At 53.1% G+C, this 25,501-nt stretch overlaps 8 protein-coding genes and 1 pseudogene across 9 annotated transcripts, besides 1 other annotated feature; 4 read left to right on the top strand and 5 right to left on the bottom strand.

The window, feature by feature from the left end:
- Nucleotides 1–294: 294 nt before the first annotated feature.
- Nucleotides 295–1,908, bottom strand: NCS54_00651200 (Pyr-redox-2 domain-containing protein; the record flags this gene model as incomplete). Its single annotated transcript, XM_053151967.1, has 1 exon — nt 295–1,908. One exon carries the CDS (start codon nt 1,906–1,908, stop codon nt 295–297), a length of 1,614 nt encoding a protein of 537 aa, XP_053007942.1.
- Nucleotides 1,909–3,167: 1,259 nt separating this feature from the next.
- On the top strand, nt 3,168–5,154 carry NCS54_00651100 (AA-permease domain-containing protein; the record flags this gene model as incomplete). The annotated part of the gene is made up of 7 exons (XM_053151966.1): nt 3,168–3,326; nt 3,380–3,623; nt 3,675–3,764; nt 3,813–4,024; nt 4,074–4,548; nt 4,598–4,839; nt 4,921–5,154. The coding sequence occupies 7 exons, from the start codon at nt 3,168–3,170 to the stop codon at nt 5,152–5,154; spliced, it is 1,656 nt and encodes a 551-aa protein (XP_053007941.1).
- Nucleotides 5,155–6,003: 849 nt separating this feature from the next.
- Nucleotides 6,004–8,302, bottom strand: NCS54_00651000 (annotated as a pseudogene). The gene is made up of 7 exons: nt 8,200–8,302; nt 7,954–8,148; nt 7,338–7,897; nt 7,013–7,286; nt 6,789–6,964; nt 6,552–6,735; nt 6,004–6,491 (listed from the first exon to the last, which is right to left on the bottom strand).
- Nucleotides 6,004–8,302: a sequence feature.
- A 1,160-nt stretch (nt 8,303–9,462) lies between these two features.
- Nucleotides 9,463–10,513, top strand: NCS54_00650900 (AB hydrolase-1 domain-containing protein; the record flags this gene model as incomplete). Its single annotated transcript, XM_053151965.1, has 2 exons — nt 9,463–9,965; nt 10,018–10,513. 2 exons carry the CDS (start codon nt 9,463–9,465, stop codon nt 10,511–10,513), a joined length of 999 nt encoding a protein of 332 aa, XP_053007940.1.
- An 801-nt stretch (nt 10,514–11,314) lies between these two features.
- On the top strand, nt 11,315–12,848 carry NCS54_00650800 (Hypothetical protein; the record flags this gene model as incomplete). The annotated part of the gene is made up of 4 exons (XM_053151964.1): nt 11,315–11,619; nt 11,671–12,299; nt 12,352–12,710; nt 12,768–12,848. The coding sequence occupies 4 exons, from the start codon at nt 11,315–11,317 to the stop codon at nt 12,846–12,848; spliced, it is 1,374 nt and encodes a 457-aa protein (XP_053007939.1).
- Nucleotides 12,849–14,103: 1,255 nt separating this feature from the next.
- NCS54_00650700 (Exportin-1) lies at nt 14,104–17,843 on the top strand (the record flags this gene model as incomplete). Its single annotated transcript, XM_053151963.1, has 8 exons — nt 14,104–14,169; nt 14,268–14,297; nt 14,361–14,433; nt 14,553–14,624; nt 14,690–15,411; nt 15,466–16,234; nt 16,287–17,556; nt 17,606–17,843. 8 exons carry the CDS (start codon nt 14,104–14,106, stop codon nt 17,841–17,843), a joined length of 3,240 nt encoding a protein of 1,079 aa, XP_053007938.1.
- Nucleotides 17,844–18,854: 1,011 nt separating this feature from the next.
- NCS54_00650600 (Zn(2)-C6 fungal-type domain-containing protein) lies at nt 18,855–20,303 on the bottom strand (the record flags this gene model as incomplete). The annotated part of the gene is made up of 1 exon (XM_053151962.1): nt 18,855–20,303. The coding sequence occupies one exon, from the start codon at nt 20,301–20,303 to the stop codon at nt 18,855–18,857; it is 1,449 nt and encodes a 482-aa protein (XP_053007937.1).
- Nucleotides 20,304–21,157: 854 nt separating this feature from the next.
- Nucleotides 21,158–22,070, bottom strand: NCS54_00650500 (Hypothetical protein; the record flags this gene model as incomplete). Its single annotated transcript, XM_053151961.1, has 2 exons — nt 21,158–21,849; nt 21,899–22,070. The coding sequence occupies 2 exons, from the start codon at nt 22,068–22,070 to the stop codon at nt 21,158–21,160; spliced, it is 864 nt and encodes a 287-aa protein (XP_053007936.1).
- A 756-nt stretch (nt 22,071–22,826) lies between these two features.
- Nucleotides 22,827–24,798, bottom strand: NCS54_00650400 (RNA helicase; the record flags this gene model as incomplete). Its single annotated transcript, XM_053151960.1, has 2 exons — nt 24,592–24,798; nt 22,827–24,536 (listed from the first exon to the last, which is right to left on the bottom strand). The coding sequence occupies exons 1-2, from the start codon at nt 24,760–24,762 to the stop codon at nt 22,827–22,829; spliced, it is 1,881 nt and encodes a 626-aa protein (XP_053007935.1). The 5' UTR covers nt 24,763–24,798.
- Nucleotides 24,799–25,501: the final 703 nt, after the last annotated feature.

The following is a 25,501-nucleotide window of genomic DNA, read 5'->3' as shown; positions in this document are numbered from 1 at the left end:
AAAAGCTGCATTGACCACTTTCAACAGACAATAGGAAGGTCTTGACGGATAGGAAGGTTATCGCGCCGTGTCTGGATAAGGATAAGGCCCGTCTGACAGGGGAGGGATATGCCCTTCTCCCTCGGTTACGCTAACCTTGGAACTGTTATTGCTTGTCTGACTCGTTAGCGTATTGCTCGAATCACCCTCTTTCAGTGGCGAGATCGAGCATCGGGAGCACATCCGGGTATCGTATAAATGATAACAAGACGATTCAGCTTGATAAGATGCTTGCATTCTTTTAAGTCTATCAATTTACTGCAAATGGAAGCTCGAAAACCCATTCGAATGACACTCGTCCAGAGCCTTTTGATACGCCGGCAGTCCTCCCATGTAATTCAACGCCTCCCGCGCCTTGCCCGGCACGTTCCCGCCCATGTACCACGTCGTCTCGTTCAAGTGCAGCAGAGTCTTGTTGCACTCTTCATTCGTCACGCGGGCCCAATCCTTTTCAGCCGCAGGTCTGGGCTCGATCCTTGAGAACCGGTGCTGCCGCATGTAGCAGAGCGTCCGGATGATCCAGTCGCACTGGATCTCTGAGATGACGGGGCCTACGGCGAAGGCTGCGGGGCTCTGCGGGCCGTACATGTAGAGCATGTTGGGGAAGCCCGATGTTGCTAGGCCGAGATAGGTTCGGGAGCCGGTGCCCCATTCTTGGTTGAGGACCTTGTTCTTGAGGCCTTTGATGTTGACTCTGGAGAAGCTCCCCGTGACGGCGTCGAAGCCAGTGGCGAGGATCAGGGCGTCGAGTTCGAGCACGGTTCCGTCGGCGAGCCTGACACCGTGGGGAAGGACCTCATCGATGGGATTCTTCTTGAGTCCAACCAACTTGACATTGTCTTGGTTGAAAACCTCATAAAACTTTTGCTCCAGAGAAGGGCGTTTCGTGCCAAAGGGGAACGGAGGCTTTGTGGGAGCCAAGTGCTCGACAAGTTCAGGGTCTTTTTTCAAGATCCTTTGCCGGACCTTGTCCCGCCAAAACTCATATATGGCCTGGCTAGACTCCAAGTCCGTCATGAGATCCTCATAGCTGCCGAGTGTAACTGCAAAGCCTCCCTTCTGCCACAGCTCCTCATAGAGAGCGGCACGCTGCTCAGGGGTATCATCCATGGCTCTCCGCTGGACCTTGTCAAAGAGGAAGCCTCCAGACGTCGCCTTCATCTGCTTGTACAAGCTGGGGTAGGCGGTCTTGTCCTGGTTTCCCCATGGCTTCTGCCGCATGGGTAGCGCGCAGTTGGGCGATCTTTGAAATACAACCAGCTCCTTGACCTTGGGGCCGAGCTCCTGGATGACCTGGACACCCGTGGCCCCTGTACCAATGACGCCAACACGCTTGCCCTTGAAATCCACTGGCTCTTCAGGCCATTTGGCCGTGTGACATGTGAAGCCCTGGAAGTTCTCCAGACCCTTTAGGCGAGGTGTGAAGATCTTGGAGGCGAAGCCCATGGCAGGGAGGAAGAAGCGGGCAGACAGAGAGAGCCCAGTGTTTGTCCTGACAGTCCACTCATCCCTCTCAGGATCAAAAGACGCATCAGTGACTTTGACACCAAAGGTAATGTCCCTGCTGAGGTCCCACTGGCGATCCACAAACTCAAAGTACCGCTTGATCTCTGGCTGACTGGGGTACTCCTCGGACCACTCCCAGCTGTTCCAGATGTCTGGGTCCGAGAACTCGTACAGGGGCACGGGGGTATCGGATCGGGCGCCGGGGTACCGGTTGTGCCACCACACGCCGCCGACGCCGAGCCCTTCTTCCAGGACCCGGACCTTGAACCCCTGCTTGCGCATGTTCTTGAGGAGGTAGCAGCCGCCAAAGCCTGCACCGACGATGATGGCATCTAGGGTGTTGTTTTCCACGTAAGAAGGCATTGTGGTGGTTGTGAGACGAGAACTGAAACTAGAAAGACGAGGTGATGAACTCAAAATGCTTGCTCTGATACTCATATCTACAGCATCGACTCTCAGTGACTTAAGTAACAGGCTTCCCATACTTACCGGCTGTTGTATCCGAGTGCTTCTCCAACTCCCAAAAGCCTCCCACGGTCCGCATGATGCCTCCAAGAGCAGCCGTGATACTCCAGCATGTGCCTCCCCCACGGCCTTAATCCCAATCACCACGTCCCCCCCGCGGACTCCTTCCTGATCGACGCTCCCAGTAGCGTCTAGACTGGTCCAGATTAGCACGGACTATTGTGCCGGTTTATCATGACCGGCAGAATGAGCCGGTGATAGAAGATGCGGGGGAGTTCGGTCAATGCATTGCCGTTTTCTTTAACAGGAAATTCATGCCAGTATCTGCCCCGCTATTTGCCTCTATGAGTTACCGCGGTGCAAAGGAGGACTAGTCCTTTGCATTATCTCCCCACCTTATCTCCTCGGTGTGATTCCGTCTCGATAACACGGTCAACTTCAACGTCAGTTTGACCATTATCTCGAACCCTACCTCAGACAACAAAGACGCGTGGCATCCAATAGGGCCTTGATTCAAGTAGAAAGCATGACAATCATGGTACAAACATCGGCACAACATGCCATATCCCTCGTATCGAACTGCGGACGTTACATCTCCGGATCCTCTGCCGTAGCGTTAAACTCAGCCACCCATCACATGCGAGTCCCTGCTCGGTGATTCGCAGTTGCCTGAAAACCTAGCACGAGTCTCGAATCGCATGGTGTCAAGAGCTAGACCCGAACTAGCCTGGCAGAAACCTGGGGTAAAGAATCCGGGGTACGTCCGGGGGGGGCTAGACAGAAAAGATAAGCCAGCACCAAGAGCTAATCTCTGCGCGCCATGAGTCGTCGTTTCTTTCCCTCCCCCTACAAAAGGCTAATCTTCTCAAGGAAATACCTGCCAGATTGACAAACAGAGATAGCCTTAAGACCTTGTACAAACGCGGATACCTGCCCGTAGAGCCCAATCACGACTCGTTGACGACACCATCATTTCCCCGGATTTTCCAGGGATTTGGTTCAATTCCTCATGGTTAGCCTTGCCACTGTGGCCTGGTCCGTGCTTTAGTGGGAGATAGGCAGAGATATATAAAGGTTCCCATCACGGCTCCAAAGATCGTCGGTGGATCATCATCTCCATCTTTTACTCTTGATCACTCCCCTATAACTTGTTCACAATGGGACTCCACGACGTAGATGTCTCATCCGGTTCTCCGGAGAAGCTTAGGACTTCCAAAGATGACGGAACCCTTCACCCTGTCGGCAGTATCGCCGAGGCTGAGATGGAGAATCAGCACGGCCAGTTCCACCGCTCCTTTTCACCTCGCCAAGTCCATGTATGAAAAATCTGGGTCTTTCTGTCAACTCAAACACTAACAAAATCACCAAGGTCATCGCATTGGGTTCCAACATTGGCTCTGGAGTCTTCATCGCTACCGGTAAAGCCCTGGCAACCGGCGGTCCTGGAAACATGGTCATCGCCTACGCCATGGTCTGCAGCTGTGTTTGGGCTGTCCTTCAGTCACTGTCTGAAATGACTATTGCTTTCCCCGTTTCTGGCAATTACATTGACTATGCCGATCGCTGGGTTGACCCGGCCTTGGCTTTTGGCGCTGGTTTCGCTGAGTGGCTTGGTAAGTTGTCAGAGCCGTTGACTATCCGTAATTTTTCTAACAAGGCGACAGGATGGACTGCCATTGTCTCTGCCGAAGCTGGTTTCTTCAACATCTTGGTCCAGTACTGGGCTGAAGGATCTTTCCCTCTAGCAGCAACAAGTCAGTCGCCCATAACTCCACTTAAGAACTCAACTAACCCATTTCCAGTCACCATCTTCCTCGTCGCCTGCCTCGTCATCTTCCTCCTCCCGAACAAGGTCTTTGCCTGGTTCGAATACGTCACATCACTCATCAAGATCTTTCTCTTCCTCATCATCATCACTCTTTCTCTGGCTCTGGTCTGTGGTGCTGGACCCAATGGAACAGTTCACCATGGTGAGACATGGACCGACCTGCCTGCGTTCTTGAACGGCTTTTCAGTAAGTCTTTTCTCATTGAAAAAACTGCGACAGAAATTAATGACTCTAGGGATTCGCAAACTGTGCTCTCCTCGCTACCTGGGCCGTTGGCGACCAAGTCTTTATCGGAATCATGGGAGGTGAAGCCGAAAGCCCTCGCTTCTCCATGGCCCACGCCACCAAGCTCGTCCCCTTCCGAGTCAACTTTATCTACATGCTCAGCGTCGTTTTTATCACCATCCTGGTCCCCTCCAACGATGAACGACTCCTCGGTGGTAGCGGTGTTGCTGCCTCTCCCTTCGTTATCGCTGTCCAAGACTCTGGAATCCCCTTCATCTCCTCGCTTCTAAACGCTGGAATGATGTGCGGCGTCCTTGCCATCGCTGCCGAATCCGTCTATATTGCTTCCCGAGTTCTGAGGTCCATGGCTCACCAGGGACTTGTCTCGCCGCGCCTCGCTCATGTGGATGACAAGGGCCGACCTAGACTCGCTTTGGTCATCACTTGCGCCATTGCCGTCATCCTAGGCTATATTCAGCTCTCTGGTAAGCTTTTTTATTCATGATATCCCCTCATCCGCTCACACTGTCACAGCTGGTGGTCTCAAGGTCCTGAACTGGCTTATCTCTATCACGAGCGCGTCCTTCTTCACCAACTGGATCATCATCTCCTTTACCAACTGGCGCTTCCATTGTGCCCTCAAGGCCCAGAATGACAAGCTTTTCTCTGAGGTATATGCTTGGAAGTCAAACGCCTGGCCTCTGGGACCAGGCTGGTTGATGCTGATTTCCCTCCTCTTGCTGGTCTGCTGTATCTACTCAGGTATCGAACCAGTTGTAAGTCGCCCCCCAAGCTTGCCTCGACAAACAGCAGGCTATGAAACAAGTCAAAATCTTGTAGCTAACAATCAATAATAGGGCGGCGCAGGATTCACTGCTGAAAACTTCTTCCAGTACATGATCGGAGTCTTGGTCATCTTTGGCTTCACTCTCGGATACAAGATCATCTACCGAACCCCCTGGAGAGACCCCGCGACGGCTGATTGCCAGACTGGTCGACGACCCCTGAGCGCCGAGGAGATTACCCAGCTGGACGAGTACTACAGAATGCCCAAGTGGAGGCGTTTCCTGACCTATGTGCAGCTGTGGTAATTGCTGAGCATAGTAGAGCAATTCACATGATAGGCGGCTTCCAGTCATTTAGGAGCAATATATACCCTCTTGCTATAACGAAGAGTTTACCTGTTGAGAAACATCTGAGTCTTCGTGACGTAATTGCATACGATGTGATGGTTGTGATGTGTTATATATGCCGGTATCTCCAGCAAGAAACTCGCTGGCGCGCCAGTTATCCCTTGCCCCTGAGTGACGGCCTTTCCCCATCGGCACCCTCTCAACCACTAAATCACGGAACTTGTTAGCGTACCACTTTGACTAAAGACATGCGAAAATCTGGGGTATGTGGCTAGTTTTTCGCGTATCTGTCTTTGGCGTGTAGATGCCGAGTGGGTGTGGCTCATCTAATGTGATCTCGGAATAGCCTCCCGAGGCCAAGCGCCCATATGCCAAATACTCCCAATACTCCCCATGGGGAAACACTCCCCATAACCCCACATTGTCGTTGTTCTGCTATAAAATTTCTGGCAGTGAAGAGTTAATAATGATTTGTAGGAGTTGAAGGCATTTGCTATCTACTGGAATTCTGTTAAGCCACATCACATCACTTCTCAGTCAAGGCTTTGCGGTTTGTTCATGTATTCACTACAGCCTAGTATATGATGTCAATGAACCCGATGGATTGATTAGGAAGAGCTATCAGTTGCAAGCGCAAAAATGAATGGGACGAATATGTGGAAGTTGAACTGGGACAGCCCGTAGAGTTTCAAAGCAAGTAACTTAATAGTTACACAACCTTTACCTTATGTTTTCTGTATCTAGTTGAAAAAGACTTTGTAGTTTTACTTTTAAGGGCTATGTAGTCCATCTGCCAAGAATCAATTATCAAGCACCAGGACTCCCACTACTAGCCACGCCCTCATCCGGCCACGGCCACGTCAGGCTATCAATATCCAAGGAATCCGCAACATTCATGAGCTGCTCGGCACTGAGCTCGTAATTCAAGCCTAGCCCCAAGTCCTCGGTCGTCTCAAGGCCGAACGGTTCCGGGTACTCAGCAACATTCACTGTCGAAGTGTCCATGCCATCGGCATGACCCTGCCGTGGTGTGTTGTGGCCGTTGGTCGATGGCGCTAACCTGGGCTCGTGGTTTTTCACCAAGAATTTGCTCAGCAGGCCCTCTAACTGCTTCAGTTCTGACGCTAGCATCTCTGCAACGAGGTTTCCGCGGCGGCTCATCTCATCAAAGATGGCGTAGGCGCGTTGTGACCAGGGAGTATGATCTTGGAGAAGGGACGAGTCGATAGCAGCGGCCATCAATAGCACGATTGTGGCAGTAAAGGTTGCGTCAAGATCAAAACGTAGAAATGTCTCTGTGAGAAGTTAGCCTGGCTGCTTCTTGTTAATCAATCGTCAACTCAATATCAACTAACCCAGCAGCCCCTGATCCGAGAGGCTTGCAAGTATTCTTAGAATCTGCTGAGCAGACTCAGTGCACATTTGCACCAGACCCTTGACGCTTTCTGACTGAAGCCAATGCATCAAGGCAACTTCCAGGTGCCCAAGTCTTGAGAGAAGAAAGGTATAAAGAAGAGGTCTCGTGGTAAGGATGATACACTTGTTAATATTAGTCGGGCAGACAATAATTGAATCAAAAGAAACACACGTACTTGATGTTGAAGCAGATGTAGATGTGCCGACGTCCGAGAAACCCCAGCTATTCCCTCATTAGCATTAATCTCAAAGGATCTGTTCAACTGCTCTGTCACAGTGGCGATGCTTCGGAGAACCGATTGTGTGGCACCCAGATAGCGACTGTCAAGCTTCCCCTCAAGCCCATAGACAGCTATTCTTCGTTAGTAAACCCGTCATTTCCCAGTATTTCAATACATACTTTGGTCTATCTTTGCCAGCACTCGGCAAAAGCTGACTTGAATTTTCAAAGCCTCCAACTTTTCAGGCTGTCCTGGAAAGGTAGGAAACCGTGTGCTGATAGTCTCGTCTGATATTCCGATGGGAAGCCCCATTTGAGAAACCATCTGGCGCTCGAGGATATAGACAGTCCACCAGATGGTACGGCATCTCTGCACGTAGTTGTCGTCAAGGGAGTGAGACTGCATCTCCGTGTGCATGCCATGTTCTAGGCCATGTCGGAGAGCGGAACAGACCTTGGACTCATCAGCTACAAAACCAAGCGGTCATATATCCATGCAACTTACAAGACGATAGGCTTGGGTGAGATAATCCACGCATTGTAGATACAACGCAGCACAGCACAGAACCTGCATCTGCTCCACAGGGTCGACTTCGAAAAAGGTGAAATCCGGCATCAGTTTCATGGCCTGCACAAACAGTTCCCCTCCTGGTGGCCGCCTCGATTTTGTCGACTGGACAACAAACGCCTTCCCAAAGGCCAGGATGAGAAGGTAGTGCACATACCAAAGCGGCACAACACGAGGATACTCTGTTGGATGCTCGTGGAAGAGTCGAAAATGCTCCATGAAGCGATCTTCCTCAAACAGGTTAAAGAGCCATCCACAATGAAACTTGACAGAATTAATGAGGTAGAGGGCGAAGTCCTGTCCTGGGAGGATCGATGGGTCAAGTGTGTCGTTAAAAGAGGCTCTCCTGTTACCATCCCATTTGAGATCATAGACTTTGCCGTCTAGTCCACCAAAATGAAGGTTCTGGATGGGCAGTGGAGTTCCGGTGAGGCGTTCATGTGTCATTGTGAGAACTCGTCTGCCAAACGACCAGTTGGATGATGTTCCCATGAAGACTGATGGTTGTGTTAGCTTCATGCCCACTAGACTGATAGTATGGCCTGGGGCTCACCTATCTGACCCTTGGGACCTGGCACCCAGTCGTATGTGTGGAATGCCAATGGGTTGATAAGAGGGGCCTTGGCTTCGGCATCATTCTGAATCCTTGGTGGCTCTATTGGACCATATGATGACGTCGAAGTCGAGTCTTTCAACGTATGTTCTGGGCTGCGGTTGGTGCCTGCGGATGAAGTCAAGCTCTCATCAACTTACGGGTGTCAGTGTGAGTATTTTGACAAGTTGCAGGGACAGTACGCACTTATATCAGGACTTCTCAGCTGCTCAGGAGATACATTGGGAGGAATTGGTTGGGTTGCGTTGTGCTCGAGCTGGGACAACCTTTGCTGGAGGTTGGTGATGTACCTGGAATGATGAGAAACGCCAGTTAAGTAAGGAGTCATGCTCACCTTCTTGAAACCACCACCTTTCGCGATTCCTCGTCGAACCGACAGGTCAGACTTCTTTTGTCACATTGTTGACAGGGCTGAGAGCCAGAGCATTTGATCTTTTGGTCGCGACATCTTATGCAACTGTCGCTGTTAGCGATGCCGTGGTGGAGCTGGACGAGATGGCCCACGCTTTCGGTGAGCGCTTCCTAACTTTGCCGGAAGGGCTGCTAACTGGCATTGTCATTGCCCTCAAATGTGCTCAGGAAAAGGGAAAATAGGTCCTATTAATGTAGAACTGTTGTATAATTAAGAAAGTTGCCGTCTTTCTGCTGACCGTCTTTGGTTAGCCATTTGGTGATCGCACGGCAGGCGTCCCGATGAGCGGGGTTAAATCACTGATTGATAGGGAACGGATCCCGAGGGAGCCTCAATAGAACTCCTTGAACCCCACGATGGGGGATTCCTTCGAGAAGTCATTGGCTTCGATCTTTGGCGGAGATTAATTCGTCTATTCTTCCAGATCGCGTTAGGCTGGGAGTTGTCGCAACAGAGACTCAAGCCAGTGGCTTTTCAAGAGTTGTAAACCACACGTTACATTTGCTTCAGCTCTTCAACGTCTGAATACTATTTTTGGGAGTTTAGAGAGGGAAAACAGAGTGAGTCAGAAACTACGCATTCAGCTGTGAGCTCACAAGTCTTCTTGTTTCCATCTCACTGAAGAATTACGACAAGAAAAGCGCTTATGGCTTGTAGTGGATTTTCCGTCAATCGCCTTGTGACATGTGAGTCCTCAGCGCAGCATCCCTACTTCTCCCGGCATCAGACGGTCTGCAATGTGGCTTGTGCTCCGGGGAACTACGGGATCGATACGAAACAAGAGCGGCTGAGGTTTGAAGGCTGGGCTGTTGGTTTTGTGTGACCGCCCAAGAAACTTTTTTGCGGAGTGCAGGCTTATCGTTCCCATTTTACTAGCCTATTCCGCATTCGAAAACTTGAGCTGTAGCTTTCGAAGTCTGTATATAAAGTGAGGGGAGACCAGGGCTCCGATTGTCGCGCCATCCTCACACACACCGCTCAACCCAAAGTCAATTCGGCATCAATTCTAGCAACTCACCTGTCACAACTCGCCGTCAATGTTCAATTTTCACCTCAGCTATCAGTGGCTTCACTTCAGGCGGCCTACAGGCCCTCCCGCGCCTGTACCCGAGGGCCTCGAGCGATTATGGGTAGACACGCCTGAGGGCCGCCTCGAGCTCCTCTCCAACACGCCATCCATCGTCCAAGAGGGCAGAGGTCCCCCGATTGTCTTCTGCCACGGTGGAATGGGCGGCGCCTGGGTATGGACTGAGTACCTGCAGTATTTCGCCGCGTGCGGCATCCAGTGCTATGCCGTCTCGCTGCGAGGCCATGGAGAGTCGTGGCATCCATCCTACCTGCAAATGGTCTTTGCGACACCGCGCAGCGCTCTAGCTGAAGACCTCGTCGCAGCGATTGAGTGGGTTCAAGTTCATGAGGAGAGTGAGGTCATCCTTGCCGGCCACTCGAGCGGTGGCGGTCTGAGCCAAGGCATCCTCGGCGATGGACTCGTCAAAGTCAAGGCCCTTGCATTGCTGGGCGCCGTACCGGCTTATGGATCGTAAGTAAAGACATCACTGACAATCCCGCCAGCAACTGACAAACCATTGTAGAATGGGTGTGTACGTGAACTGGTGGAAGTTGGACCCGTGGTTTACGATCCGCCTGATCTTCCACGGCTGGCACTCCAACTCACCCCTCTCCCACCCGAAGCTCACACAGCGCGCATTCTTCGGCGACAGATTCCCCCTCTCGTCCGTGATCCCCTTCCAGCGCCGCATGAACCGCTACGAGAGCTACCTCTGGCCCTTTAGCATGATGCAGCCCTTTGCCAGGGCGTCAAGCATCCTGCGCCAGATCCGCAACGACGGCTCCAGCGGCGAAAAGGTGCTCGTCATGGCCGGAACACAGGACAAGCTCATGACGCCCAAGGTGACGGAGGAGACGGCCGAGTTCTATCGTGCGGCGGCTGGCGAGAAGCGCGAGGGCGTGAGGGTGTCCTTCGTCGATGGCGCGGGACATCATTTGCAGAACGACGTGCAGTGGAAGGACGGCGCGGGCAAGCTGTTCCAGTTTTATAAGGGCATCGAAAGTCCAATCTCTGATTGAGACAATTTGGGTTTATCGGTGGATGTCCTCATCTCGGCATCTCGTTTTCAGGGCAACCAAGGCGTCAAGGATTCGACGAGGGGCGGTGTAACTATATCACTGCGTTTTGTTTTTGTAACGATATTCACGACAAGAAAAAATGATGACATATTCAAAGAGAAAAGCCTTCCTCGGGCTAAATGCCCGTCATATCGGGAGGCTTCTTATTTCAAGAGTATACCATCGGTTCAAGATGCCGAGACACCCCCGAGCCCATGTTCGGCGGAGCCCAGCGTAAACCGGCGCTGTAGCAACTGACTCTCTCTCGCTCGCTGCAAAAAGGAAAAAGAGGGGACGGGACACGGGGGAGAGGGACAGGGTCTTCCGGGGCTAGAGTGTAAACAGCAGCGGCAGCCCGGGTTGTCCTTTCTCCTGAAATCCCCTCTCCCCGAGACAATTTGAATCACTTCAATCCATCACCAGCTTCTTCTGCCACTCAAGGTCCCGAAGGTGAAGCTTGACAATCCGGCACCGAAACAACCCCGAAAAGAAACCACATCCCGGTCTCTGTACCCCGGATTCGGAAGGCGACCGATCCAGCTGTCACCAGCCAGCAAAACCTTCGGCCTTCTTCCGTAGGTACTGTTGCGTCGTGCCCCTGAAAGGCTCTCTCTCAGTGAGCCTTTTTGCAAGAGGGGGGGAGCCACACCTAGGTTTCTTCCGGTACCGCCAGTAAAGCTGGCGTGGGTGCAGCGGTTGTCAGTGGGGGGAGGAGCTGGCGCAGCAGCCAGTCGGTCGCTCCTGTTCAGATCGGCGTCGGTAATGGAGGGGAAGGTGCCCCGCAGCCCGGAGCTGTCCGCCGAGAGCCCCTCCTCGGCGGGCTTCAAGACGTATTCGGCCGCCGCCGCATCGTCGGCCGGGAGGATCTCTCTCGTCTCTCGCCATCTGTCGAGTCCATCTTCTTATAACGCCGCCTCTGCTGCTCAATCTGTTCCGTCGTCTACTCAGAACCGTCGCCTTTCTACATCCACAGCCACAATGTCTTCTCAACCTCCTCATGCCACTCTGCTCATCCCTGGGCCCATCGAGTTTGACGATGCCGTCCTCCAGTCCATGAGCCACTACAGGTGAGATATACCTGGTCCTTCTATAGCTTTCCATAATACTGACGTCCGCAGCGAGAGCCATGTCGGCCCCGGCTTCGTCAACACCTTCGGCGAGACTCTCTCCATGACCCGCAAGCTCTTCCAATCGACCGACCCCGCCGCTCAACCCTACGTCATCTCCGGCTCCGGCACCCTGGGCTGGGATCTCGTCGCCGCCAACCTGGTCGAGGCTGGTGAGGACGCCCTCGTCCTGAGCACTGGATACTTTGGCGATGGCTTCGCCGACTGCCTGAGGACCTACGGCGCCAACGTCACCAAGCTCGACGGCGAGGTTGGTGGCCGACCTCAGCTCCCCGAGATCGAGAAGGCCCTGTCCGAGAAGAAGTACAAGATCGTCACCGTCACCCACGTCGACACCTCGACTGGTGTTCTCAGCGAGCTCAAGAACCTGGCCGCCACTGTCCGCCGTGTCTCCCCCGAGACTCTGGTCATCGTCGACGGTGTCTGTAGTGTTGCCTGCGAGGAGATTGCTTTCGACGAGTGGGGTCTGGATGGTGTCGTTACTGCCAGCCAGAAGGCCATTGGTGTTCCCGCTGGTCTGTCTATCTCTTTCTTCAGTGGCCGCGCTGTCGCTGCTGCTCTTGAGAACCGCAAGACTCCTATCCCCGCCTACTTTGCGTCGTTCAAGAACTGGACTCCTAGTCAGTAACCCGTCTTATTATAAGCAAGCTAACATGTGCTAACGTGCCGCAGTCATGAGAAACTATGAGGCCAAGAAGCCCTCATACTTTGCCACTCCCTCTCCTCAGCTCATTCACGCCCTTCACACTGCCCTTACTCAGATCCTTGCCAAGCCTTTGGCCGAGCGATTCCAGGGACACATCGAGGTGTCGGACAAGGTCAAGAAGGCCGTTGCGGACCTCGGCCTCAAGGTCGTGGCCACCAAGCCTGAGGACCAGGCTCACGCCATGACCGCCATCTACCTGCCCGAGGGTGTTGGCGCCCCCGACGTGCTGCCCAAGTTGGCCGGCAAGGGTGTCGTCTTTGCTGGCGGCATTCACAAGGCCATCGCCTCCAAGTACATTCGATTCGGCCACATGGGTGTTAGCGCTGTAAGTTTTCTCGTCACGTTTAGACGCCCATCCAGAATGCTAATCTGTGTGTGACAGCTGGACCCCAACCGAAATGACATTGACAAGGCGCTCAATGCCCTGCGGGACAGCCTGTTCGAGGCCGGCTACAAGGCATAAACAAGTAAAATAACGAAAAAAGAACTGGCCGTGTGATTGGATTAGACGATAGAGCCAACCAGTTGGTCGTGTCTTTGCAGATAGAGCAGCCGCCTTTAAAAAAAAAAAAAAAATGGTACCTTTGTTAGAGACGTGTTTTAGTCTTGGGTTGGTGAAGTTTGTGATCAGTCAGTTTATTCAGCCGAGTTGGTGGACGAGACAACACCATGCCTTTGTGTGCGTCAAGGAATGCAACATGCTCATGCAAAGATCACGGCAAGACACTTTCTGTGATAAAGAATATGTTTGCTTCAGTCGGAGACTTTGCTGAGACGAGACACCAACTGCCACTGCGTATACCCGTATAGCCGCATCGGGTAATCTCAAACTGGGCCAAAACCCAGATCGATCGATGGGAGCTTTCGTTCTTCTGGAGGAGGCTGGGAAGTTTGGCGCGCGGCGGTCATCTCCAGTCTCATCACAAGTACCTATACAAACTGTCCCGGCGTCATGGTCTGAGCTGCGTGCCGACGAACCGCAGCCTCGTCTTGCTTTTTTGCCCTCGACACCCACAGTGACAGCATCGACCACATTGGTGGGAACAGGTACCGATACATTTTATCGCCGGAGCCTTCCATCCAATTTTCAGCCCCGCCGCTGACAAAATCGCCGGGCAGCTGGCGGTTAACTGAGCCCAGCCTGCCCACCTCATCAGCACAGCTTGTGTGAGCTGGCTGGTGGGTGGTTACTGAAGTGACGCTGCTAGGCTCCGAGGCTGCGGGGCACCGCTCCACTGGAGGTGCCTGTACTGCCTGTATTCACAGAAGGTGCACCTCAATCTCCCCACCATTGGAACTTAGCACCAACCAATCCACCTCACCTCCCCCTCCCTCCAGTCCAGGTAGTCCCTCTCACCTCACCTCACTTCACCGACGTCGTCCACTTCCATTTCCACCATCCACCAAAGCCGAACTTGTATTCTCCTCTTTACTCTCTCTTCCTCTGTCTTGCCCTCGCTCTCACCCTCGTGCAGGTTTTTGCAACGCGTCCCCCGCCCACCGCGACCCCCCCTGCTTCTTTTACCTGGCCTCTATCGCTTGTTATAGAGCGCGCTCTGCTTTTTCCCATCTCCATCTGAGGTGTCTCTGCCTGGGGCTGGCCTTGCTTGCATCTCTTCCCTCCCCCGCCTCGCCTCGTCGTCCGCCCACCACAACCACCATCACCACACAAAACCCTCGCAAACGACAAGTCCTCGACTCCGAACCAGCCGCCCGACATGGCTGCCTCCATTGAAGAGCTGGACAACCTCGTCCGCTCATTCTACGAGGGGCGCGGTGAGCAGGTAGGTTGTGATGCTGGCGTCTCGGTTTTTCCCAGCCGTGGACCCCGCGCGTGAACCAAGAGGCACAAGAGCTAATCCCATCTCGTTGAATCATGTAGCAAAAATCCGCCCAAGCTGCTCTCAACCAGGTTCGCGCTCCTCTTCTTGCCATGTGTGCAGGAAGGACTTTGTGACGGCTAACTGTAGCATAGTTCAAAGAAGATCCCGATGCCTGGCTCATGGTCGACAAGATCCTTTCCGATGCGCAATATCCCCAGACCAAGTGTACGTCGACTCTACTGCCTCACTCCCGTGGCCTATCTGCCACGGACTGGCTCTCGCCCCGAACCGCATATTTTTCAACATGGAATTCATGGACCAGGGTAGCTGACAAAATTTGACAGACTTGGGTCTGCAGGTCCTCGATAATGTTATCATGACGAGGTGGAAGGTCCTCCCCCGGGACCAGTGTCAAGGTTCGTCATGTTACGATGACCTCCGGCTTGCCTCGGTTCCAGCGCTGACCGCTCGTAACCTCCAGGAATCCGAAACTTCATTGTGCAGTTCATCATTCAGTGCTCGAGCTCCGAAGAGTCTTTGCGCCAGCAAAAGACCTTGCTCAACAAGCTCAACCTCGTTCTCGTCTCCGTCCTCAAGCAGGAATGGCCACACAACTGGCCCACCTTCATCAATGAAATCATCTCGTCCTGCCACTCCAACCTATCCATCTGCGAGAACAACATGATCATTCTCCGCTTGCTCTCAGAGGAAGTCTTTGACTACTCGGCCGAGCAGATGACCTCAACCAAGACGCGCAACCTGAAGCAGACCATGTGCGCCGAGTTCTCTCAGATCTTCAACCTCTGCCAGGAGGTTCTCAACACTGCGACTCAGCCCAGCCTGATCAAGGCGACCCTCGAGACCCTGCTCCGATTCTGCAACTGGATCCCTCTGGGCTACATCTTCGAGACGCCACTTATCGAGACACTGCGCACGCGCTTCCTCTCGACTCCCGAGTTCCGAAACGTCACCATGCAATGCCTTACCGAGATCGGTGGTCTCCAGACTGGCGGCCCTGGCCAGCCCAACTCCTACGACGAGCAGCTCGTCAAGATGTTTACCGAGACGCTGACTACGATTGCCAACATCATTCCTGTCACTCTCGATCTCAAGTCGACATATCCCAGCAGCAACTCAAGGGATCAGGAGTTTATCCAGAACTTGGCCCTCTTCCTGTGCAACTTTTTCGGAATGCACTTGAACGTAGGTTTTGTATGCTTAGTACTGTTGAACTTTGGACTCTAACTTGCGCCACAGCTTATCGAGAAGCTCCCTAACCGAGACTTCCTCATCCACGGTCACTACTATCTTATTAGGATATCGCAGATCGACGATCGGGAAATCTTCAAGATCTGCCTGGATTACTGGCTTAAGCTTGTTCAGGAGCTTTATGAGGAGATGCAGCAGCTCCCTATCACGGATCTTAATCCCCTCATGGCCGTCGGCGCAGGCATCTCCGGCAGCGGCGCCCCCAACCCGTCGATCCTCAACAACTACCCCCTCCGAAAACACAAGTACAACGAGGTTCTCTCCAACCTGCGAGTCGTCATGATCGAGAAGATGGTTCGTCCCGAGGAGGTTCTGATTGTCGAAAACGACGAGGGTGAAATCGTCCGAGAATTCGTCAAGGAGAGCGACACAGTACAACTTTACAAGACGATAAGAGAGTGCCTGGTGTACCTGACGCATCTGGACGTGGTCGACACGGAAAACATCATGACGGAGAAGCTGGCGCGACAGGTCGACGGCACCGAGTGGTCCTGGCACAACTGCAACGTTCTCTGCTGGGCCATTGGATCCATTTCCTTGGCCATGAATGAAGAGACTGAAAAGAGATTCCTCGTCACCGTCATCAAGGATCTCTTGGGTCTCACAGAGATGAAGCGCGGCAAGGACAACAAGGCCGTTGTCGCCAGTAACATCATGTACATCGTGGGACAGTACCCGCGTTTCCTCAAGGCTCACTGGAAGTTCCTTAAGACGGTTGTCAACAAGCTGTTTGAGTTCATGCACGAGTCACACGAGGGTAAGATACAGCCTTTTCCAGGCTTTACGAGAGGATACTGACGTTTAAACAGGTGTGCAGGACATGGCTTGCGACACATTCATCAAGATTGCCCGACAATGCCGACGACACTTTGTTGCTCTCCAGCCCAGCGAGCAGGAGCCATTTATCGAGGAGATTGTTAGAAACATGGGCAAGATTACATGCGACCTGACACCTCAACAAGTGCACACATTCTACGAGGCATGTGGTTACATGGTGGCTGCTCAGGGCAACAAACACCAGCAGGAGAGACTCCTTTCTGATCTCATGGCCATCCCCAACGCGGCTTGGGATGAGATTATCAAGCAGGCGACCATGAACCCGTCCATTCTTCAGGACGCCGAGACGATCAAGGTCATCGGCAACATTATGAAGACGAATGTCTCCGCCTGCTCATCAGTGGGATCCTACTTCTATCCCCAGATCGGCCGCATCTACCACGACATGCTTCAGATGTACAATGCCACAAGCACACTCATCTCTGAGGCTGTTGCTCGCGATGGTGAGCTCGCGACAAAGATGCCCAGGGTCCGAGGTCTCCGGACCATCAAGAAGGAAATCCTCAAGCTCATCGAGGTGTATGTCGACAAGGCGGAGGATCTCCAGGCTGTTCGTGCTCAGATGGTCCCTCCTCTGCTGGACTCTGTGCTTGTCGACTACAACCGTAACGTGCCTGGTGCCCGAGATGCCGAGGTTCTCAAGGCCTGTTCCACTATCATCACCAAGCTTTCTGCTTTGATGGAGGACCAAGTTCCCACTATCATGCAGAATGTTTTCGAGTGCACTCTGGAGATGATCAACAAGGACTTTTCAGAGTTCCCCGAGCACCGAGTTGAGTTCTTCAACCTCCTCCGAGCCATCAACCTTCACTGCTTCCCTGCTCTGCTCAAGCTCGACAACAACCAGTTCAAGTTTGTTATCGACTCGTGCTCGTGGGCTTTCAAGCATGACAACCGAGATGTCGAGGCGGCTGGTCTTAACATGGCCCTGGAGCTGATCAACAACATCGCCGAGAAGACTGATGCCCAGACAGCCAACGCCTTCTTCCAGCGATTCTTCATCACCATTCTGCAGGACGTGTTCTTTGTCGTGACTGACAACGACCACAAGGCTGGTTTCAAGACGCAGTCCATGCTGTTGATGAAGCTCTTCTACTACATCCACCCTGCCGATGGTACTCAACCCAAGATCCAGGGGCCCATCTACAGCCCCGACCAGGCTCAGGCCGGAACTGGCAACCGAGAGTTTGTCGCCAACTTTGTGGCGAACCTGTTACAAAATGCTTTCCGTAATCTGCAAGCGTACGTTGTCCCTCCCAGCGCCCATGACCAAATACTGATTGTTTCACAGGAGCCAAATCACAACCTTTGTTGAGGGACTGTTCACACTCAACACACAGTACGACAAGTTCCGTCTTAACCTCCGTGACTTCCTCATCTCCCTCAAGGAGTTTGCTGGCGATAACGCAGAGCTGTTCATCGTCGAGAAGGAGCAGCAGGAGCGAGATGCCAAGGCGGCCGACATGGAGCGACGACAGAAGGTTGGTGGTCTGCTGAAGCCCTCGGAGCTGGACGACGAGGAGCTATGACTGGATGAGGAGCTGCGGACCGAGTTTGCGCCTCAAGTCGCCTCCGACACGAAACCGACGGAGTCAGCCGGGGATGGTTGGGAGTTTTATGGTCTTTGAACGGCATCGTCGAGGCTATCCATGCCCTGCGATCCGACGGACAGCTCCGGCCTTCTCGCACGCGACGGCATCTCCTCCTTGCTCGATTTCCTTGCTGTTATGATACCAAATTTCATAGAGTGGTCGCCGTCCACCCGATCCAGGGGGTGCATGTCCTTATTCAAACCCAGCCCCCCTTTTAGGGTTGAGGGGAGTAAACAAAAAAAGAAAGGAGCCTGGTTGTGAGAGCTGTTGCTACTGTTGTTTTACTAGTTGAACGAGAGTGCCGCGTGCGGTTGATCATTCACTTTGACGAATAAATAAAGAAGAAACGAAATACAGATTCAGATGATGCGGTTGAGAGACGAGGCGGATGCTTCAGGCTGGAGCTTGTAGAAGTTGTCTACCTAGGGCTATATCGTAGGTATGGAAAGGGAGCAGATTGTGACGCTCTGGCAAATAAATATTTCTACATAAACCAGATTCTTCCCGTTGCCCAGTGACAAGGTGGCTTGCTACGATCCTGTTGATGTCTGTCCAGATTAATATCAAGGAGGATGCCAGCTTGTAGCTGGCTCTGAGATATTGTACATGATTAGACCAAGACATGACACTGACAGTGCGTTACCCTCGGCAAGATCCAAGTAGAAATCCTTATTCTCCCCCCTGTATCTGCCCCTATGCCTCATTGATCTACCATATGGAGCGTGAGGCAGCATTGCTTTAGGTGACGAAATGCGTGATGAGACAGCAAGGCTTGGGCAGTGCTGGCTTATGATCTCAGTCAGCCGTTCGGTTATGCCAGCTTGTATAGATGGCCAGCTGCTAACTTGACCGCCGAGTGAACCTCCGAGAACATGTCGTGCAGTTCGGTGTTCATCCTCGTGGGATGACCGGGCAGTGATAAACATGGCCACGTTTGCCACTCGTCTCTCACCCCTGATCCCTTTCCAACTCTTCAAGGGGCCAGCGCATGGGCTCCTGCCAAAAGTTCCCTAGGTAATCGGCGATGAGGCGTATTAGAAAAGAGCCGGCATCGCCTATGATCCAGGCATTGCGGCAACGGTGCAAGAGAACGCCGTAGTATGCTAACACAAGTAGGGCTTCAGGGCGGTGCTTGCGCACAGCCTCCATATACTCTGCCGTCAAGAGGACAGGAAATGCGGTGGAAGCGTGCACACTCCCATCCTGTGGCAGGTTGCGGTGAACGTTGAAGGCCCATTGCAATGTATGAACAGTGCCTGAAATAGCGTTGACTGTTGCTACGCTCAGATCAGAGTTCTGGACGAGCTCAAGTAGTGAGAGACATTCACTACCCCCGTTATCTGATTCCGAAGCAAGGCGGATGTTGACGAGGAATGGTTTCATAGGAGATTCGAGAATGATGTTGTAGTATGGGGAGATGATAGTGCGAACGCCCCGGTGAAGATGGACAGACTCGACAAACCTCTCGATAAAGACGTGGAAGTTGGCGCGGTAGTACGCGTATGTCTCATAAATCATGTGGAGGCTGAGTAAGGAAGCAAAAATGAATCGAGGGAGACAATATTTGTCAAGGTCGCCGTTTTCTTGACTCATTTCCTGCGAGTGGTTGTTGAAAAGGGTGAGCGCCCGTGTCTGTAGTTCTCTGGCCGTTCGTCGATGAGAGGCGGCATGTTCGGGTTGTAGTATAGCAAGATGATCAGCAGCGATGGCCAGCAGCTGGTCAATGGCATAGGGTGCATCTTTGGACCATTGAACGGCGATCTCGACGATGGGATGTGTCAAGTTGTTGGTAAGTGGCATAGCGGTTGTAGCATGGTGCAAAAGGATGAGGTGTTTTGCCGTAAAGACGGGTTGGGGAATGCCGTCTGAGATAGAGGGAGTTGAGGGTGAATCGGCAAAGGTCCTGGTGATGAAGGACTCGGTGAAGGACGGTAGAGCGGTTAGAGGAGGTGGTCTGTCATCAAGAATGGTAGGAAAACCGAGCCGTGATCCAAAGAGTGATGATGGAGGCCCAGACGCAGGATGATGAAGGCCCGTAGCACTAGACATGCTGTCTGCAGGGCTTTGAGCCTGACTGTCGACACCTGTAACATCCTGAGAAGGAGGCAACGGAGGTTGAGAATGCGACGGAACGGGACTCGGTGTTGGGGCGGAGGCCGGAGTTTGAGGTGCGGCGGGAGTGGCAGCTGTTGCTGCTGTCGAGGGTGGGAAGGAACATGATCGCTCACTGACGACGCAGTTGCTGCAGGCCGGACGGCTCTCGTCGCACTTGATATGCCTCCGCTTACACTCCCAGCAGCCGTTGCGCGACTTCCGATGAGCGCGACGGAGCTTGGCCGTGGCGGCGCCGGAGCCGGAGCCGGAGCCTTTGGCCTCCGCAGCCGAACGCGGGGGCATTGCAGGGGATGGGAGGGGAGTTCAGGGGCGCAGGCGCGGCGGTGAGAGGCGAGGGCTTCTTGCCAATGTCGTCTTGGTCAGCAAAAGAAAGCGCCCATTGTCTTGGCCGTCGAGAGTAAGTGGCGCCCTCGTCAAACAGTTTGTCCTGGTCGCGTCGTCGTGAATGATCAAAGCGCCCTTGGTTGGTTTGTTTCAGTCAAGTTTTTGCGGAATGGCTTAACAGTGCTGGCTCTAGCAAAAATGCGGCGGTTTAGTCAGACTGGCTGATGGAGCAGGCATGGTACGCAGAACGCAACGCAGTAGGTAGGCGCGACGCTTAATGTAAGGCAAAGCAGGGAAAGAGCACGGTTGAAAAGGATCAATCCATGCTCCAAGCACCTTCCAGCCCTTGCGGCCCCATTAATCGAATCGGTTCATGATTTTATCGGGTCTTGACTGTGTTGGGAAGAAACCACTGACCAGACCAGAGCCGCGGAGCCACACCTGTCAGGTACGATCCTGTCCTGCCCTATCCAGAATTAGAAGCCGTCCCTGTCGCTTCCGCTTTCCGCCTTGTGGCCGTTCATACAAACCGCCAAGGAAGGTCCGAGCCTCTCTGCAACAACGCGACTCTTGAGTTTCAACGCTCATCGCTCCTGCTCCTACTCCTGCTCCTGCATGAGCCACAATCTCTAGGTTTACGTCATCCATCTTCCACGTAACCCTTGATTCTCGTCTACACAGGCTCACCGTCAGATCATCACATCAATCTTGACAACATTACAAATTCAAGCTTAATTGATCACCCAATTTCTCCGCAGAGGCTCTGGACACCCCGGAAATTATCCCACGGCTGCTTCCGTATCGATGGCCCCTCATGTAGGGCTCTCATATGACGGCCACGCGTCCATCGTCTCCAGCTGCCACCCTTCGTCATCCCCGTGAGATCCCCGCCCACCCTCAGCCCCTGGGAACCAGCCCGCAAAGATACCCATGACGCAGAGCATCGGCAGCCCGTCAAACACATACAGCGTCCATTCATGTCCTTGTGGATATCCATCCGGGCCGAGGATGCCTTCCGCCAAGCGGAATGTGGACCTCGCTACAATGAGCACCGAGGCGACGTACAGGACCTTCATCGACCGCCTCCATGTTGAGCCCCTTGCCAGCGATGGCCCGGATGGCCAGTGCCGCAGCCCTATGTGAAAGACGATGGATGTGGCTATGAACAGCCCAAACATGACGATTTGGAGGCTGATGCCACCTGCGATGATCTTCTGGCCCGTCTCCATGGTGCCGAGACCAGTAGCTACAACACCAGCTCCGCTGCCTTGGATACAGAACGACATGGCATCACCTGCGACGAAAATTACTGGCAGCCAAGTAACTGGGATGATGGAGTGTCGTTGACCCTTGAGGCGCCGCATCATCTTGCCCAGTGTCATGTACATGGCCGCTGAAAACAAGGCCGGCGCAAGCAGGATGGAAGCATGCTGGATGAAATAGGGCATCATGACGTCCGTCAGCCCTTGTGCTGCAGCTCTTGCACTGTATCCTGCCATTTCAACTGTATTTTCTCGGTCAGCTGGTTCCTTCTCACTGCAATGTCGACTTACACAGTCCCCCTATGGCGAAAGGGATGCAATGCCAGCTTCGCGTTTTCACAATCCTCCAGATGACAAAACCCGTTGGAATCGCAAAGAACACCACAAATACAATTGCGGCTGCTCTCGATGGGACATATCTCCACAGGTAGTCATCGCCTTGAAATGGCTTCAATTGGGCCATGATGTCTGATCCGTTCCATCAACGTTGCTGGCGTGGTTCACAAGCAAGATCAAAGGGGCATCAACAATGATCGAGTTGATCTACGTCTACTACCTATACCGCCACTTTAAATCCACGCACTTTACTCTGAGCAGCTGCATCCTCACTGAAACCTTTCGTGTGAGTGATCAGTCCTGCACGGGTCTGTTTGAGTCCACTTTCACCTACGACCGAATACGCGTTCCTCGGATCCAACTCGAATTTTCGTATTCCCTTCTTGGCTGAGCATTCCCATACGCGTATAGCCTTGGGACCTTACGGCTTATAAACCTCCCTCTCCTCGACGATCCACCACCTACCCATGCGCTTGGAACAAGGCCGCGCAATTCACCCCTGGGTGCTTGCGTTGACATCCACATCGTTAGTTCTGCAGAGGCCTTTTGCAGTTTGGCCTGCAGAATCCGACATGAGGCCGATTTTCAGGTGCCATCTCGAACGCCTCGTCAGCCCCTCAGGGCGATGAAACCACTACTAGGCGTTTTTGGGTACATCTATGCCTTGCCGCGTCATGAGCACTGACTGGAGGCTAAGCGACGGCATCCAAACTCAGAAAAGCGAAACCGACACGGACGGAAATAGACTATCCAAACGGCGTTCAAGGAGTGAACCGAAACCGAAATTACCAACTGACCAATGCGAGTGAGAGCTCACGTTGAGAGAATCGGTGCCAAGATAGCCAACTTTAGACGCCAACCAACGAACGGGGTATATTCCTGTCTAATCGTCGAATCCTTCAAACTCGTCGTCCTTCTTCTCTGCCTTGGCCTGATTCTGTCTGCGAACCTCAGCAATGAGCTCGTTAAGTTCCATCTGCTTGACCTTGTCTTCGTCCGTCATCTTGGCCGTCTTCTCAGCCTCACGCCGCTTGTGCCGCTTCTCCCTGCGCTCCACACGCTCCTCCTCTTTCTCGTGCTTTGCACTCCAGGCCTCGTTCTTGCGCTTGCGCTTGTTCTCGTCCTTCTTATCCGGCTTCCCGCCTGACTTTTCTTCCTCGAGGGCAACCTTTCTGGCCTGTTCTCGTGCCTTCTCCTTGTAGGCATAGTTGTCCCAGTCAATCTCTAGACCGAGCATCTTGTCACCCTTCCAGTTCTTGAGTTCGGGCATCCTAGGCATGCGCAACAAGCCCCAGGCATTTCCAAGGTCCTCCCAGTCAAGGTCGGCAGCTCGGAAGATAGACGTAGCTTGGTGGGCACCGTAGCTTCGAGCCCAGCTCACGAAACCTTTCTGGGCCTTGTCGAAGAGCGCCCTATCTTCTTGGACCAGATCGCGGATCTTCTTGGTAATCGCCACAGCGCCGTCCTCTGATGTAATGACTTCGGGCTTTTCTAGCTCAATAATTGGCGTCTTTCGAATTTCCAGGAACTTGACATAGTCTTCTTCTCGCCCAGGGTGTAGCATAACCACAGCCAACCCCTTTCGGCCAGCACGTCCTGCTCTACCACTGCGATGGATAAAGACCTTGGGGTCTGAGGGAGCGTCAATCTGAACTACTAGATCAACTTGGGGGATATCCAGACCACGAGCGGCCAGATCAGTTGTAAGTAATATTGTTGGCGATACCGAAGTGAGGAAACGATTGAAGTTCTTTTCACGAACCTTGGCAGGGTGCTTGCCGTGTAGGGGTACCAAAGCAAAGCCCTCTGGCAGAATTGATGGTAGGATATGCTGGAAGTAATCGACGGCTGCGCAAGTAGAAAGGAAAACGATGCTTCTCTGTGGCCTAACGGGTAACCGCTCGAGAAGCTCGGCAAGGGCTGGAAGTTTTTGGCTGGCGGGCTTGACCATGTATGTCATCTGAAGACTGGCGGGTGTCCTCCTATCCTCAAGAATGCCACCATCCTTCATCTTGACCTTGACCTCGATCTTGACTGGATTCCTTAGACCAACACGGATAATCTCGCCAACAGCTTCGCTGACACTGGCGCTAAAGAGGCCAGTTCTTCGCTGCTTTGGAAGGTGTGATAGAATCTTTTGAAGATCGGGCTTGAAACCCAGGTCGAGAAGGCGATCGGCTTCATCGAGGACCAGGACCTCAAACGAGGACTGGGGACAGTGGACATGAGGAGACGAGAGGAGCTCAACGAGTCGACCGGGTGACGAGATGAGAACGTTTGGACTGTGTCGGAGGAAGAAACTGAGATCCTGCGCAGGGGTCGTGGTGCCTCCAACGAGCAATTGGGGCACAATGGCCGGGGACGTAGTGGCGGGACGCTTCTCATCGCCCTTGAGGTGTGGGAGGACTTCGGCGGATGCTTCGTGGAATTGCAGCAGCGAGAGCAACACCGTATGGATCTGGGCAGCCAGTTCGCGCGTAGGTGAGACGATGATAGCAGCGACGTGGTGTTTCTTGGTGGGCTCTCCGAGACGAAGGAGTTTTTGGACGAGAGGGATGAGGAATGCGAGGGTCTTGCCGCTACCGGTGACAGCCTGGGATAGAGTTAGACGGATGCCTAGGCGAATTGGGAGTTATTCGAGGCCATACCTCGACGACAACGTCCTTGTTTCCCATAAAATGGGGGAGAGTTGCAGCTTGGACAGGCGTCATCTGGCTGAAGCCCATTGTCGCGACAGCATCGAGGATCCATTCTGCGAGAGAAGGAGTGAGAGCATCCCAAGCTCTCTGGCTCTTCCTCTTCTCCTTTCCAGGCGCCATGACTCTCCTTGTCCAGATTTGAAACTGGCAACCAAAGTTTGAGGCCGAATGGAATAGTTCAAGTTGAGCTGTCGCAAGTCGGCTTAGAGGGGCCGGTGGTTTGCGCAAAACATTTCTTGTAAATTTTTATCTTATCGCAGCAGTGGAGCTGGAGGCTTCAACTGTGGCGCATGTGCTCAGTGTGGCTGGAACAGTCTGGGTCTGTCTGCAAGGCACGTGGTCACAACTTCTGGGCATATTTTCAAATGACGTGGGATTGGATGAGGACCTGGTTCGGTCCCTGAGATGAAATGTTTTGGGGTGACGTGACACACTTGTCTTGGCCGGCATTGGAGCAGAGCAGTCAGGCCAGATCGCGGAAGGGCCGGGGGGGATTTGTTTATTGAGTGCCGGGGTTGAGAATACAGGGCAATCTTGTTTTTAGTCTTAATTTGGCATTCCGCCAGTTGTCCACAAGAGTTGTTTCAAACTCGCAGATATTCATGAGTATTATTGGAGTTTGATACCGAGGTGCTTTCTCACATCACAGAGAACAGACAGACAGCAGTCACATGCTCGTAGCTTACACAACAAAAGGCGGTGTCCATTTTGGGGAAACTTGGAAATCACGGCGCCACAGATACGTACTCTCTGCATCGTTCCGTCTCTTCCCCCGGACCCATGCCGTCCAGTGACAGCCGTGGGAGCGAGCGAAAAATCTCAAGCCCACCAACGCCAAACCAAACTTGAACCAAGCCAT

The sequence above is a fragment of the Fusarium falciforme genome, chromosome 5, assembly GCF_026873545.1.
Source record: "Fusarium falciforme chromosome 5, complete sequence".
Lineage (NCBI taxonomy): Eukaryota > Fungi > Ascomycota > Sordariomycetes > Hypocreales > Nectriaceae > Fusarium > Fusarium falciforme.
This window is presented reverse-complemented; position numbering and strand designations above follow the sequence as displayed.